At 37.2% G+C, this 17,651-nt stretch overlaps 1 protein-coding gene across 11 annotated transcripts in view; it reads right to left on the bottom strand.

The window, feature by feature from the left end:
• Positions 1-17,651, bottom strand: part of PARD3 (par-3 family cell polarity regulator) — a 581,703-nt gene that overhangs the window by 198,745 nt on the left and 365,307 nt on the right. For 5 of the 11 annotated variants that reach the window (XM_010859873.1, XM_010859878.1, XM_010859875.1 and 2 more), the window contains 4 exons: positions 17,012-17,162; positions 10,529-10,718; positions 5,832-5,983; positions 4,727-4,771 (listed from right to left, as the gene is read on the bottom strand). In XM_010859873.1, coding sequence (XP_010858175.1) covers positions 4,727-4,771; positions 5,832-5,983; positions 10,529-10,718; positions 17,012-17,162 — 538 coding nt within the window. The remainder of the gene's footprint in view (positions 1-4,726; positions 4,772-5,831; positions 5,984-10,528; positions 10,719-17,011; positions 17,163-17,651) is intronic. The other 6 variants (XM_010859877.1, XM_010859879.1, XM_010859882.1 and 3 more) reach the window with 3 other exon arrangements.

Here is a 17,651-nt window from a genome sequence, read left to right as displayed (position 1 = left end):
ACAATGGAAGTGAAACTTTCGTCTCAGTAAGTTTCAGCAAGTTGTCCTCATATGGCACAGGTTCAGACAACTCAGCAAGTGAGAAAAGCACAAGACACCACATGTTGCCAACAGGGCGCCCTAGCACCAGGTAGAAGCCTATTTCTGGAAAATGGTGGTTCTCTGGGAAGAGCAATACAAGATGTGAATAGAAGTAAACTACATAAGGACCATCGAGAGAGAGAGAAGTAAAGGAGGAAAGATGCCAGAGCTGTAGGTGAGGACTTATGCCTCCAGGTCAGCAGAGAGAAACAGGTGATGAACAGAAGGAAGAAGACATCACAATTACCATGAAATTTTCAGTAGAGAAGAATTCAGAGCACTAAAATCGTGGCTTGGTGACTTGAGGATCTAGCAAGACTAAGATTGTAACCCAGCTTTAGAAGGCAATCTAAATGGATTTCTTTAACCAGTAAGACAACTTCATCAATGATTGCCTGACCTGGCACTCAAATAGATGAGTTTAGCCTCGAGATGACTGAAATACCTGCAACCACCAGCTGGGCAATCCAGGTTACAGAACTAGTTCTTCACTTACACTGTTAACAAGACAGGTACAAAGAAAAAAAAAAAAAAGGCAGGGGGTAGAAGAGGTGAGATTGGATATCTTATCTCTACATGGGGCCATCAGCCCATATGTGGATCAATAATTAAGGAGTAACCTTGATATGTTTTCACATAGAAGTCAAATAGTTCTGAGATGGTCGTTCCATGGCTCAGAGTATAAAACAGAATAGAAATTGGGAGAGTCAAAACAAGAATTATCTTTTTAAAATTCATTTACATGACAACTTTCACATAATCTTCACAATGGGGTAGCAGTTTTAAGTTAGAACAAGTATGTTAAAAATGTAACATAGGCAGAAAGGCAGACAGATGATTCTAATGAAGAAAAAATATTCCATAAATTAGAGTGCTTGAGAGAAAAAGATGATTTATTTAACTTTCTCCATGCAGGTTTGTCTATATTTGATTATTTCATGACAAAAATTCACAAGGAATATTTCTTGCCAGGATGATCAATCTTACTTTTTCTCTTGATAGCACTATAATGTTTGACAAGTTCATGTTTTAAATATCCATAAAAGTCATGTCACAGGAAGGAAAATGATTTTGTTCCAAAAAGCTAAAGAAAAAGTAAGAGATTAAAGAATCAAAGAGAATGGGAAAAGATGATTTCTGGGCAGGGACATTTACCTTCACATTTTCAAGAATTAACATTGGGAAGATCTTTTCCTGAATAAATCATGCCTATTAATTTTCATAACTTACTTGCTACATTTAGGTCCTATAAACATTTATATGGCAAACATTTGGTGTTTTCTTGGATTCATAAAGGACATATGTATGTATGTGTGTGTTTATATATATATACACACATATATCTATGTTTCGGAGAAGGCGATGGCACCCCTCTCCAGTACTCTTGCCTGGAAAATCCCATGGACGGAGGGGCCTGGTGGGCTGCAGTCCACGGGGTCTCTAGGAGTCGGACACGACTGAGCGACTTCACTTTATTTTTCCACTTTCATGCATTGGAGAAGGAAATGGCAACCCACTCCAGTGTTCTTGCCTGGAGAATCCCAGGGACGGGGGAGCCTGGTGGGCTGCCGTCTATGGGGTCGCACAGAGTCGGACACGACTGAAGCGACTTAGCAGCAGCAGCAGCATCTATGTTTACATCTCCAATAAAGATACATATGTATATATGCTCCCAGTAAAGATTAGCATTAAAACATAATTTATACATAAAAAGTTAGCTGAGATTTGATTTAATATACTCAGCACCCTAAAAACTTTAACAGTTAATTTCAGAAATGGCATGAGTATTCAAATAAATGTACATATACATACTACATACATATAAATATTGATACATTTATATCTGTATATATGTATTTATGAAGAAACATAAACACAAAGCAAATCTAGGATAAAAAAATAGTGAAACTGTAACAAAATAAGCAATAGATTATAATGTAGGAATCACTGGAAGCTTACCTAACTACGCTTTTGTCTAATTCTTAACACCATAGTATAACATTCTGGCAAAATGTTGATAATTAAATATGGTGAGTATTGGGTATAAGAGATTAATAAATTACAGTCTCTCTATTTATACATAGTTGAAATTTTTCATAACATCTATTATTTGTGTATCTATAACAGGGATCAGCAAAATATGGGTCAAATCTGGAAATTTTTACTAGAACACAGCCATGGGTCCATTTGTTTCCATATTCTCCATGGCTGCCTTCACATTCAGAATTAAGCAATTGTTCCAAAGGCTGTCTGGTTTGAAAGATCTACAATATTTACTCCCTGGTTCTTTACAGAAAGAGCTTGCTGATTCCTGATCTAAAACATAGATTTCATTCATGTAAGGTGGTATATTCATCAAAGACACTTTAACAAAAGAGTTAGTTAATGTATTAGTAAGATTGCTAAAAGATGGTCACTGAGATTTATAACATCATAAACTTATAAAAGTTGAAAATGTCTTTCCCTATACAAGGTATAGACAGGCAAAAGGTTAGTTTTATTTACATACACACAATATCAATGCCTTTAATTTTTAAATAATATTTTGAAGCTCTTAATGTAAATCCATTAAGTCATTAGGATGCTTCATTTATTTTTATATTCAAAGATTAAATTGTTAGAAACCCAATTCTCTTATTCCCATTCTCTCTTTTCCTGTAGAAAATAAATTTACTCTCAAACTATCATACAGGATTCCTAAATCCAAGAATAAAAGGGGAAATCATAATCATACTATTTTCTTTAGGTCTCTTTTTCTACTCTTATCTACTAATACCTCTCTTGCCAGAAAAAAAGAAGAGGATGTCTTTTGCAAGGGCAAAGGGAAATGGAATTCAATTTTCATTATGAAAGGCTTATGGCTAGACAGACAATCTACACTAAAATGCCACTGTGACTCTACTAAAAACCTTTGGACTAAACTGTAAAATCATGATAATCTTAGCAATTCAAGTGAAGTGAAGAAAGGAAAATAATAAAATCTGTTCACTGTCTAATACTGGAGGGTGGGAAGAATCCAGTGGAGATATTTTATTCATTGTAGATTTAAAATCAATAGACCAGCAAATACTTCTACCTCTATGTCATAATTTTGGTCCTAAGTTTTTCCAGTTTAATTCAGTAAAACAGACTGCACGTAGTATTTTTAAAATGCTCTTTTTATCTAGGCTCTAACTATCATTTTAAACACTATAAAAGCAGATGATTCAATTAGATGATAAAATCTGCCTACTCACCATAAAAGGTATTTAATGTTTTCAGTTGACATCTGGATATTATTATTATTTCTTAATCACAATAAATTGTTCTTTTCCTGTTAGTAACAGTGATTTGGTTAAATTAACAATTTTTTTCACTCTACCAATTGGCATATTATATAAAATCATGTTCTTTAACCTGAGCAACTCAATTTGGTTTTTATAAACATTAAATTGGACAAGGGTTACTTCTTGAAAAGCACTGAATACTATTAACTCCAAAAACTAATTACTAATTTACATATGTAAACTATCAAATAATGTTTTTCTTTAGCCCTGCTCCAGAATTCCAATGAATTTTATGTTTGATAAAAGAAATAACTCCTTAATAAGGGCTGAGGCTATTGTTAATTGCCTTGCACTACAGTTAATCCAGTGATTTACTGGATGCAGTTTTTACAATCTATCTTTACAGAATGTGAAAACTCTAGGCATGTCCACAGTTATCTTTACATATGTATATGGGATACACACTTTCTAAGAAGCCTAAAACTAATTACTATTGCAGGTGAAAAAGGTGAATTGAAGCTAATTAGCACTAAGTGGTGTAACTACATCGTACTGGATCTACAATAATTAAAACTCTATTCCAAACCTATAATAATAAATCAAAATGCTGAGCTGTACAAAGCACATGACTTTAATTACACATAAAGATTTTCCTCTGATTACTGTCGTAAGATAACATGTAAGGTAAAATCTATGATGTAAAACCCAGGTCAACATAATCCATTATTTATACAGAAGGATTTAGGTAGCATTTTAGCAGCAAGTCCTAAATAGTTAAAAACAAAAACAAAAAGCTTTTCAAGCACGTTCACAAAGTTAACATACAGATGCAATATATAGCCTAATTCAATGCTATGTTAACAAGGAACTAAAGGCTGCGTTAGAAAAAGAACTAAGGTTTTCTGAGCGACTAATGAGAGCTATATTGAACACTGTCCTTCAGTGAAAATATTTATATATATGCTGTTATCCTCCTAACCAAAATCACCTTTTGACAATCATTTTTTTGGATGTTAAGCTAAGCATCAGATAGATGACTTCAAAACTTAAAGAATCAACCCTAAGAGATCATGCTTTCAGGATTTTGATTTTTTCTTAACCGTGACAAAACATTCCTACACAAATATAATTAAGAGAATCTGGGCTGTGTTAGCATTCCTGAAGCACTAAATTATATTTCCACTTAGTATATACTACATTGATAAATTTCTGCTCGAAGAAAATTTTCCTTTCCTTGTACAATTTGATTTCCTACAATGAAAACATCCATGGCAGCCTGGAATATTTATGTTTACAGCCATATGATTGGCAGCTCTATAATTATGATAAACTCCTTGGACCACAGTTTCTATGGCAACAGTCTAAATGTCCATTCTTACCTGTTTTCTGGTCATCCACTGTATTGAGTTTAGTCTCGTCAGCTACTGTTAAAAGGTAAATGTATAATGGTTAGCCCAGTTAGTCCCACAGCCCAACATGCTTCAACCATTCCCAGATCTTTCCAGTTAGGTGATAATTCTTAAATAATATTTCATGCAAATAATATGAAACATCAAGCAAACATAATCAAAAAAGGGGGAAAAGCCGTGTCTCCATGCAATGCCAGTCATCTCATTTCATGACACGTGTGTTACTGATATGTTAGCATATCATCATTAGCCAGGCAAGTCATCGCCCAATTTCCGTTTATGCATGGGATAAATTAATGCTTTTAGTCTTAAAGTAAAAACAGCCACCAGACAACAGCGTAAATACGTTACAGTTGATTAAGAAAGGGTTTTCTAATCATTCAATCAGTGCATGGATATAATTAATTAATTAATTACTTTTTTTTGTTTGTTTTGGTTTTCTGTGGATTTAGATTTAAAACGAGATACTACCTGATTGGTATGTGATTGAACAACTAGGATTATTTTCCTTCTCTCATTTGCTTCCAAATACTTTCTACAATAAATATGCTCTCAAATTATGATTCCAATTAAAGGCCTTAATTATCAACACAGAAGAGTTTTCATTAAATAAACCTTAAAGGACAGTGATGGAAGGAAAATATCACGAAGTAACCAAACTCTAGACATGGATTGAGATAATGGTTTCTCTCCAAAACTTTTTCTTCTAGTTCAAGAATCCCCACAACCAACCAAATCGTAAGACCAATGAAATTGGTTTTAAACAGCTAACGTGTTAAAACATTTCATTTTTTCAAATAAAGATACATGAACAGAGCATGATACGCACATGTGTTTGTTTCTTTTCTCATCAGAAAACATATATATTAACATATTGCACATGATGTAAACATGCCACTTAGGAGAAATGTAGTTATCTCAAACTTCGAGAAAAACTAATTTTTGCCAAATTGCCTCATTTCACATTTATTTTCTTTATTGCTCACAGTAAACAGACATGTGTTTGGGACCATCAGTTTTCATCCAAAAGCATCTAAACCTTATTTAGATAAAGATTCATGGAGATTGTACTCACTACCTAAATCCATGCTTTTTGATTTTCGCGTTTTAACGAAATCCAATTGACTGGCATCTGAAAATTGCTTTGTGCGTTTTTCTGACATACTCTGACGTCCAAATCCTTCTCGTTGAAAAGCAAGAACTGGATCAACGTCGGGACTCAAAGAGCTGGCGTGAAGAGGAAAGAGAAACAAAAACATTTACTGAAAATAGGAGACATGCCATTCAGCAAAGTTTATCCACACCTGTGTGTGTGTGTGTGTGTGTGTTCCTCAGAAATATTTAAACTAAAGAGTACAAATATAGTCCATCAGAAAAACTGTGGTTGTGTAGGAGACGATAGAAAAACATGACATTAATTTACACTTAGAGCAATTCTTTCTCCATGTGAGAAAGACTGAATATTTGAGGAAAACCTTCATATATTAATACAAATACTGGCAACAAATAAGTGACTACCTGTATTGCAATTGAATAGAAGTTTTAAAAAGGGTTTGTTCTGTGGATTTGCGGTTGGCAAGGGGGAGAAGAGATGGAGGAAGGGTAGACTGGGAGTTTGGGATTAGCAGACGCAAAATATTATTTATAGACTGGGTAAACCACCAGGTCCGACTCTAGAGCACAGTTTGGCATGCTGTTTTATGAGGATGTAGTCTCACTGCAACACTTAAGCAACAGAGAAGAAATCAACTCAACAAATCATAATTAGAACCTATTCAGATGGAGACATTGTGCTGGATACCAAAGTCAAGGTAATAAATAAGAAAAGATCTCTATTCCCTAAGAAAAATACCAAAGCAGAAGCAAGAAGCAGGCATTGGGGATGGGTAGGAGAGTGAACTGCAGTTCAGGATTAAGGCTGGATGGCACTGGATTCATGTGACACCAACACAGTAGCTCCAGCAGAGAAGATGAAGCACAGGGCAGATCAGTGGTGACAGGATACAGTATCAGGTGTCTTTGTGATGTCAGTGGCAGGGGAACCGGTCCTCCTTGTAGAACCCTGGGAACAGTTTCAGAAGCACCACCAGGGGTTGTGAGCCAAGCTGCCAGAATGAACTGGTTTTTGTCTATGCTGAGCACACTGAATAAATAGAGAGCTCTCCCATCTGAGGGTGGAGCACCTTGCATATGTGGTCAGGTAGGAGAACGTCCCTCCACAGCTCACTGGGCACCATAGAATGTGGTGGCCCTCCACCATGTCACCTTCCACTATACAAGCCCTCCTTATGCCTCCGTGGAAACCAGCTTCTCTAATCCCATATTGGCCCTATGAGAAAGACCAGGCATATTAATAAAAAGGTACTGATTTGGTTTGGATACACAGCAGAAATTTAGCTGCAATTCATGGTGCATGAAATGACCTAAACCAAAAATTATGACAAGAAAGACATCAAGGTAGTGATTCCCATCGGATGACGTGGCTTGAATGCTTTGGGTCCCTATGTCTTCATTGGCTCCAGGAAGAGAAAAATGGCCCCACTCACCAGTAAGGGCCAATCAGGGCCACTAAGATAATTCAAGCACCCAAGGGGAAAGCCCTCTGTCAACTGCAAACAGCTATACAAGATGAGTTATTATCACCCAAACAATACTTGCTAACTCAAATTATCGATGTAATGCAAATTATGATAACAGAAATAGGGTCTTTAAAAACCAACCCAAGCCTTAAAAAGGAACTGAAAAATCCTTCTTCATCTTGTCCACCACATAGAGAACAGGGTCCAAGGAGGAGGCAAGACAGGTGCCTGAACTCAGGATATAAGGCAGATCTAATCTCAGGGTCCAGCAAGTTCAGGGGCCACATCTGAGTGAGACCTTACATCAAATACTACCCTGGGCACCTAGCTTGCCCACCCTTCTTCTAACCCAGAGACCGAGCAAAGAGCATCCCACAGTGACTAGGTGTTCAGTCCAAAGCAAAAACAACTTCTGTTATATTCTAATTCATGTTATTTTTTTGCATCCTACAGAAAATCTTTTCATTTTTAATGTGTCATATTTCTCCTATAAAACTTTGAGTAAATATGATGTTCCAGGAAGAAGCAGGGTCATGTTCATCTTGAAGCCTCAGATGCCCCTTCACATCCTACTCTGCTTGGACATATGTGTGTGTATATATATACACATACGTATGCACAGCTCTAGCATATATTATTTATATAAATATATGTGTGTGTGTATTATGCTTAGCTTACCATACTATGCTTATAATTTTCAGGGTACATACACCCCAATTCGGAAACACAGCCCTAGAAGTGAAAATTTAAAACCCATATCATTAAAACTATGATCTAATTTTGCAATAGCAAAGAAAGAGTAATTCCTTTAAATACTGGAAGTTGGTCTCTCTAACCATTTTGCATGTACTCATTAACCCTTTTCCATATCATGTGAAATACACTAAACCTGAACTCCAAGTAGGCATCAAATTTGCAGACAAAGCAAATCTGCAATATATTTTTAATAGAAATTATTGGTTAATGGTTTTTCAAAGGTGTGCAAATTATTGTTACTGAAAACTACATATTACTGTATTTTTTAAACTAATTTTCTGTCCTCTGAAATTACATTGTTACTAATATTAGAATATGCTGTTTTTGCCTTTTTCACCTTACAAACATTGTCTGTTATGTTTCCTAAATCAATTCATGGATTGAATAAAAGGATATTCTGTCAGTGAAGAAATGCAAAGTTTAGCCATTTGACATATTTAACCTTCCACAATTGTGCAGCGAACTGTAAACATACACAATTGAATATGTCAAATGAGTCTGTGAGTTAATAAGCATCTTAAAATAACTAAATATTCTTAAACCATAACATAATTAATTCTGCCCTATCAATATACCTAGTAAACTAATTTCAGACTCAGGAAACAATACACTAGCATACTTCGCAACTTTGTCTGCAGGACTGACAGCTGATTCTTTAAAGAATGTAACCATATCCTGGTCGCCCCCCCAGCATTATTAAAATTCCAGTTATTAATCCTGCCTTATTGCCCTTTTGTTTTCATAACATTTTCATCAAGGATTAGGGAGATATTGTCAGGCTGGAAAAGCTTACATTTTCTGCTGTGATTCAGAACAGCTGCCATTCTTGTTTGGATAACCCTTCATTCATATTCTTTTCCAACTCCTGCACATTCCCCACAGCAAAATCATACAAGTCCTCACCATTTTATGAATCCCCTTAGGGATATTAATGCCACACTCCGGCCCTGTTCGTTATTCATTTATTTTCACCAGTACAGAGCTTCTTAAGGCCCCAAACAGATCTATTCCTATGGCTGCCTTCATAATTCCTCATCACAGTGTCGACTTAAAGGCTTTTGTACCTATGATGAATATTACAAATATTTAATCCTTACTTTGTCATCACTTTCACATTCAGAAAAAGACATAAAATGCAGCAGTAAATGTGACAGCATCTGAGGATTTCAAGTGGTGGGTTTCTCCTTTATATGGCAGTTCTTTCTCTATGCTGAACCAAAAAACTCATTCAAAGATAAGCTATTATCACGTGGACTTGAGTGTAGCTCAAAGCCACAACAATGAAATATCATTTTGCTGACAGATTCATAAAAGACCCCAGAGAAAGGGCAGTAAGAAAATTCGGCTATAATGCTTCACATGGTTTGTGTTAATTGTCACTAAAGCCTTCCATGGTCATCCCTAGGAGGGATGGTCCTTTTGCTTATTGATGTATATAATTACTAGGCATGTAATTGATGTATATAATTACTAGGCACATCCTCATTTCTGTGCTGCCCACTGACTCAATAATATCAAATACTTTTGTCTATTTTAAGGGATAGAGGAGAAAAAATAGGATTCGACTGCCTCAGAAGTCATGATGTTAGACAAGTATAGGGACTTCCCTGGTGGTCCAGTGGATACAGGAGGCGCAGGTTTGATCCTTGGCTGAGGAACTAAAGATCCCACACGCAGCATCATGAAGCCAAAATAATAATAATAATAATGATAGAAGTAAGTACAAAGACTAGAACAGTCACAACACTCTAAAAAGAAAACCTGTAAAAGCCTCTTCTCTACTCCCAAAACATAACAACTATTCATCTGGCCAAAGTCATCTAACTGTTACAAATTCTCAGTCACCATTAGGGATTTGCTTAGAATTTATTTCTCGAATAGAAAAACAATTCATCAAATTAACACAGATCTAAAATAATTAAAGGGCTTCCCAGGAGGCGCTAGTGGTATAGAAGGTGACTACCAATGCAGGAGACATAAGAGATATAGCTTCAGTCCCTGCATTGAGAAGATCCCCTGGAGGAGGGCATGGCAACCCACTCCTGTATTCTTGCCTGGAGAACCCCACGGATGGAGGAGCCTGGCGGCCTATGGTTCATTGGGTTGCGCAGAGTCGGACACAACTGAAACAACTTGGTACAAAATAATTAAAAGTGAAACTTAACAAATGTGTGGGGTTTCAGAGTTAGTGAGAGTTTTCTTGTTGGTTTTGTTCAATTCCTAACCATAGACCTGGAAAGGCTACCACAATTGGGCAGGTTTATGAGGTTGAGGGAAATCTTTTGTTCAGAGTGATAATTATGAGTATTAAAATCATGAAAACAGAACTTAGCTATAAAAGACACCCATTTCACTGAGCTCAATGACAGAATATTTAAACATAAAATCAAGTGTGACTGCAATTACCCAGTGTTTTCCAGCCCTGGAGTGCTCTTACCAGTCTGCAGAGTCGCTGATGCCAACCTTGGCCCATGTGCCAGCGTCTGTCGTCACAAATCCTACATCATCATGGGAGCTGGAAGATGACTGGTCAGAGAGATGTGGCGGAAGCACTGGCAACCTGTCATCCTCAATAATGACAGTGTCATCCTGGGGCATATTCACCGTGGGGGACAGCTGGTATTTACCTGTCCAATGGAAAAACAAAAGAGACATTCTAGACATCCATCTAAGGGTGAGATGCATTAATGTTAATACTTTGCTACATCAGAAAAAGTCTGAATTTCCAAAATGTCTCAACCTGGTAGAACAAAACAGAATTAAGAAAATTTATTTTTCATAAATGAATGTCCATTGGAGACCTCCAGTCTATTCCTTCTTCTGATGCTATGCAGCTCTGGGTGTGGTATTCCATGTCTCTGGTTTTATGCTTCCTAAGGCCAGAGTTGATCTCTAGAAAGACTTCTAACATGAAAATGCCACATGGATTCTAAGTCGTTAAAGTTGTTTGAAAATTTTTACCAGGAAATTTGGAGGGAAGCCCTGCAGACTTACATCAATCATTTACTGGGCACCTACCACCTAGAAGATCTGTAAGAAAGACAATCTCTGTTTCTCAATGGCTCACAGCCTGAAGAAGGAGACAGACCAGATACAGTGTTAATTGACTGGTGCTGTGACTGATGTCCCACAAGTGCCCTGGCATTCACTAGTGCTGGTAGCTGAAGGCAGAGGATGCTGGAAATCATAGCAAAGTCAACACCTGAGAGGGGTTTTGAATGATGACTGTGATTTATTCTGCTAGAAGAAATGATGACAATCATTACAGACATCAGCAATAGCATCTTTAAATGCATAAGGGAGAAAAGCCCACAGTGCACGCAGGTGACACTTCAGAGACAGCAGGAGTGATCTTAAAAGACTAGGATCTCCTTGCCGTGAGGTCTTTCAGGCCAAGACACAGGAGCTTGTGAATTCTGATTTATTCAATTAGGATATGGTGTTCTTGGTAAGAAAAGACCCAGAACTGTCCACATTGATCAGTTTCTTTCAGGAAAATCTGCTCAAGTTCACAGATCCGCATGAGAGGTGTTTATCTTTCTTAGGATAAAATTATAATTCAAGGGCCTGAATCCTTATAGATAAAGCTGGGGTCCAAATGCTGCCATCTTCCTGCCCCAAGACACCTACAGCTCTTCTGGCTTCCTCCCCAAACCTTGTGCTGTATTTCCTCTGAGCAAAACTCATGGGCGAGGCTTCAGTTCACATAAATATCTTGAGAAAGGCTGTCCTCAGAGATACATTCATCACAGTGTGATGCGGTCACGCTGGTCTGGCTCTTCCAACAGAGCAAGGAAAATGGACACACTGCCTCTCACCTTACAGGAGGATGGAAACACGCTCATTGCAAGTCCAACATCCACATCTGTGAAATCAGCTCTCCTGGTTCCTATGCAAATAAACAGGACTGCTGCCCTCTCCAAATCCTATCACTGTTCTAAAAGGGTGTCCTTGTCCTCTATGATAAATTACTTTTAAAAACAGCACAACAGCAATGTGACCACAGTTCATGACACTTTAATATCTGTCTTAAGATCTCATTTTTAAACATTCTTAAGAGTGTGTACATAATAATTTTTGTTTTAACACCATTTTGGAAATTAGAGGATGGCATACATATAGACTTGAAGGATTTTAAATATATATTACTGTTCTAGACATTTAAACAAAGGAGAAACACGAAGTTGATAGAGAGTTTTTCAGAACAACCCAAAGCACAATTGCTAGAAATTTCCAATGAATTCATTACTTAGCACCAACTACTCTATTACAGAAATACTATATGTTCACTGAAATCTCTCCTCAGCAAATTATCAAGAAAAATACTCGATTCTGATTTGAAATACATCCATTTTGACAAACTGTAAAAACTAGCAACTTTTTATGAATGTTCATAATAAAAATGGGAGTCAAATTTAATACTTCACTGTTTCCTTTTCCCGAATTCAAATGACTCATTTATGCCCACTCCAGTTTTAGGATATTAGTACAGAAAGACAGAAATCTATTCAATAAAATATCATTCATAAATAAGGTTGGACATGGCAGCACTATTACCCAAAGAAATATTTCCTACTCAAGACATACTTCCCCTCCAAAATACATGTAGACAATGAAAAAACACAAGTTATCCCTAATAGCACACCACTGACATGTCACAGCATTAAATGTCATGTCCTCACACAGGCAAAATTTATTGGAAGAAACTATTATGGTGTAATGATAGCAAACTAATTTCTAAACATAAAAATGAGAACTTGTATGCAATATATTCTGAGAGGCAATCTAGCAAGCAATATGAAATACAGAATGGTTCTGCATGTGACAGTCCTTTTCCATGTTGTTTTGAGTAGAAATATTGTTCCTTAAGTGATCCAAAATTTTATACTTCAATAAACAGGACAAAATGTCCCTATTAACAGCAAAACAAGGACTCAGCTTTTTTTCTCTCACCCGCGATTCTGGAGGCTAATATTTCAAGTCTTGAAAATACATATTTTTCCATCAATTTTCCACTTTGCAGCAATAACAAACTTGTCAGGAATATTGTTTTGGGATCCAACTTCAGGAACATATTGGGGGTAATAAATAAGTTGTCAAACTACATATTCTACCAAACTCCACCTAGTCTGCAGGTACGTGGCACATCCTGAATGTGAACCCTTCGAGGGCTGACTTCAGAAGCCTTTGATCTGGTTTTCAGTGAATGAACTTTCCTCTTTCCACAACTAGTTAAAAAACAAGCTAAGATTTAAACTGTAGCAGAGTGAAACAATGCGATACAGGATGACTTTACCAAACATTTATTCATCGGTACATTTACATAGAAGGCAGCACCATGCATGACACTAGAAACCAATGAAAACTTTGCCAGTGATTTGACTCACAATAAAAAACATTAATGTTCCATTTCTCTATGTTTAATTTCTAACAAGTTCAAACTACTCTGAACAAAATTATTTTTTAAACTCACCACAAGTATATGAATATAAAAACTACTGAATTACATTTGAAAATGGAGTCAACAGATTTCAGTTGTGCTTTAAACAGAAAAATTCTTCAGATAAAAAATGTTGGAAAACATGTTAAGGCTCCATGCTCCCAAAGGTCAGCTTGTGATGGTGTCCTATGAAGTGCACATGTTGGTGAATTAGCTGCACCTCTTACTGCTATTGTTAGTAGTAGTAGTAGTAGCTAAGACAGTTCAGGATCTGTAAAATACTTTCAAGGCTTTTAAAAGGAAGAAATCCTACGTAGACTCCATACAGATTTCTCTTTGATGAGTGTCCAAGATCACTCCTTGAAAATCCATGAGAGTGGAGAGTCAGCCAATACAGAAGATACCTGGAGAACTCTTGCCTTTGTTTGCAAGTCTGGCTGACCTCACCAAAAGCTAAGGAGATGAATCAGGTTTCAATAACATGGGATTCATGACTCAGAAAAATATACATCATAATTTTGGTTCAGAAAAACGGAATTCTGGGGCTTCAGACCTGTCACTTAATTTCTTTAGTCCAAAATTCCCCTGCACAGATGTTAAGCAGGCGGGGGCAAATGGTTTGTAAGGTGGTTTCCTCTGAAACAACTTCTTTGATTTAAATCACAGTGTTGGCCAGAACGGAAGATTCTGCAGACTGTGTAATGCCAGTTGCTTGAAAATGTGGATACTTAAAAATGGATGTTAATAAAGGTTAAATGTCACTAACACTTACTGTGTGATCCCACTAATCCCCAGAGAGGGCTATTTTTAGAAAGAGGAAATAGCCAAGAACAAAATAAAACTAAAATCATCATGGGATCTTGGGGCTTAGCTCTTTTATTTAAGTGCGAAAGTGTGGCTGGTGACATCTGACATGTTCCCAACTAGAATCTCTCCTTTTTTTGGTCTATTTTTTGGAAGCTTCTCTCCTGAGTTATGTTCCCATAGAAATGAGTCAGCTTCAAAGCTCCTTTTGGACCTAGAGTTGCACAGGAGGAATATTCTATGTGAAAATTTACCCTGTCCACATGAAATTAATCATTTCTTAATGTAGTCATCTGGAATTTCAACACAAAGTTCTATCTGAATCATAGCAGATCATGAAGCAGATACCACCACCTCCACTGGTGTCCAAACAGGGGTTAAACGGATAGAAGACAACCACTAACCAAACAAGATCTGTCTGAGAAATTTTCATGCACCCAGATATGGCGCCCATTAGTAAATGAGGGTGCTATCGAGTTTAGCTTAACTGAAATTCAGTGCTTTAATTTCTTATATTTGGTACCTTGCTTTGGTATCTTTTTGTAAGACACTATTTTTTGCAAGATTTCTAACTCTAAGTGGGAAGTGACATTATGAATACTGTTTGTTTCTTAGGGTCAATGATGCTGAAATAGGGACTGACAAGACTAAAGAATTCTCAAATTTTTAAAACTCAAGATAAAAACTCAAATTCAGCACATACATTTCTCAGAGTAAAATATATGAGACTCCTAGTTTCTAGCACAACTTGTAAAAAAATGTCTTAAAATACCCAAATCATACAATATCAGTTTGGCCTTCCAGAGAAGGAGTCTGTCACCCCCAGCCCAGAACAGAACCCACAATATATTACAAAGCACAGAGCTGAAAGGGAGGTTACTACCCAGCAGAAGCATCTGGAATTTTAAAGTCCATTACATCTCCAGCAGAGGGAAAGGAAAACAATGCCAACTCTAAAGCAAACTTAGGGCTAATGAGGTCATTACTAACAAAAGCAGGGCACAAGACCAAAGAAAAAGAAGGAATCCTCAACCCATATATACAGCGTTTCCAAAGGTCACTAGGTGAATTGGGGGCTTTTGGTTTGTTTTTAGTTTTAGTTTTTCGCCTTCCTCTGAAGCATCAGGGATTGGAGGCAGGATGCAGGTTACAGGAACTGGTGGACCAATGGTCTGATTCAGTATGGCAAGTCCTATGTTCCTATAATAAAGGGGAAATTACAGCAAATCACTTTGTATGCATACAGATCCAGGGACACATATACTCTCTTTCTCTCTTAAGAGGTCTGAATTTTCAACAATAAAAAAAGCGTTTAATGAAGATCAACTGACACACCAAAACTGGAAAAGTAGGGAAAACCTCACAGCAGTGAGGAGAGTGATTATTAATAAATGAAGGTTAATCTAACACACCATGTGCAATGCCTGTCGTCTGACAGGTATGCAATACCTTCAGCATTCTTCCCCTGCTCACACCACACCAAGAAGATCAAACAAAAATGTTGACAAAATTAAACCAGAGCGCTGGCATGTCTTTATTCTACGTGTAATAAAATAAGAAATGGGGAATTTAGCAGTATGTCCAAATAAGAAAGCTAGAAGGATTAGAGGAAGAACAACAGAAAATTCTACTAGTCATGTTCATATATTTTTCCGATCATGCCTGGTAGAAAGTTCTTTGAAGGCAGACTGTTTCTCTCTCCTCTTTGCATCTACAGCAAAAGTAAATACAGTGTCTTGCCAACAGCAGGCTTTCCATAAACATACACTGATGAAGAAAACAAATTCCTGTCCCAATGAAGCTTCCTAATGGAGACATGGATTGTACTCAATCTCCAGTAAATGTGCTGAGAATGGAGTTAAATTTAGGCTTGTACTTCATATTAGAGGCTTGCAAAACACACCAGCAATCAAAGCATTTTAGGTCACGTGCTATTTTAATCAAAACAGCTTCTTACATTTTAAATTTGACAACTCTCACAAGCTAATCCCAAGATGAGCAACTCAGTAAATCCAACCACTCTGGTGGCAGAGCAAGTCTTTATTAACCGGATCTGTTAGCAGAGAGCTGAACGGCTGCAGAGCAAGTGCTAATAACCTCATTATCCACTGGGGGCCACACAGACAGAATGGTGCTGAATGCAAACAAAGGACGCAAAACACTGGTTTCAGGATTTTCAAATGAAGCCTTTGAAAAAGTCGAGATGCAATTACAACAGGGTAACACTTTAGTCCATAACAACCACAAAAGGTGAATATTTCGTATACACATATCTATGTATTTTTTCCTCTCCCTGTAAAGGGTGCTATTATAAAAATATGACTTTGAAATCTTGCCATAAACCTCTAAATTTTGATTAAAAAAAAAACCCAAAACACAGCTTCATTTAACATCTCAGACACACTAAGAATATCTTGATCACTGGAAAGCACTTCTGTGTGATCCCCTTCTTTTTCTCCTTTCCCACGTGTTATAGGATCTAAACCTCACTTAACAAAATCAATGTATCGATTGCCTCTCTTGGCATTAACACTTCCTGAATAATTATAACGAACCTGCTCCTTTTCCTCTTGAAAACATGGGACTCCTTTACATTAATATTACATTAATAACCTCTCTGTGAACCAGTAAAAGCATAAACATAAGATGGGACCAACAGGGTTGTACCTGACTCACCCATTATCCTACTGAGCGCAGCGTTTCTTGTGGGTGATTCATCAAGACCCTCGAGCCCGCTGTAGAGGGAGTGGGAAATCCTTCGTTCTCTATCATCCAACACTGTTTCAATGGGCAGCTCGGGTCCAGAGGGGCTCCCAGGTGACTTCAGCTGCAGAGAAAGATGGAGAAAGGCAAAATCAGAAGTGGAGGCCCAGGAGCAGCGTGGGGGAATTATAACAACTTGCCCAAGGCCTGCATCCAACTGAGTACCAAATGAACTAGAACTTTTCACCCTGTACCAAAATAATTTGTGATGACAGCTCTGCCTAATGACCAACTTTCTGTGCCACTTTACACTGTGCCTCCCATGAAGTTCTGTCAGATTTCAAGCACTGGAGGAAAAATATGTATATTAAGGGCTTTTTTCCAAACTTATCTTGTTGCTTATTTTTTCAGTTTGATGGTTAAGTATCTGTTGAAGTCAATTTAAGTTATGGTTTAATTCAGAACTTTTTATGACATGCTGCTCTGTGCAACACATGCTTTATCATTACCAAAATGGAAGCTGAAATTTAACTCTGCTTTTTACGTTTAGAGTGTGTAAATACAGCTAACCATTAGCACACCATGGTGTGTGTGCAGGGGAGAATGACCACCT

Source organism: Bison bison, unplaced genomic scaffold (genome assembly GCF_000754665.1).
Source record: "Bison bison bison isolate TAMUID 2011002044 unplaced genomic scaffold, Bison_UMD1.0 scf7180017864461, whole genome shotgun sequence".
Classification (NCBI taxonomy): Eukaryota; Metazoa; Chordata; class Mammalia; order Artiodactyla; family Bovidae; genus Bison; species Bison bison.
Note: the sequence above shows the minus strand (reverse complement) of the source record. Positions and strands in the feature narration are given on the sequence as shown.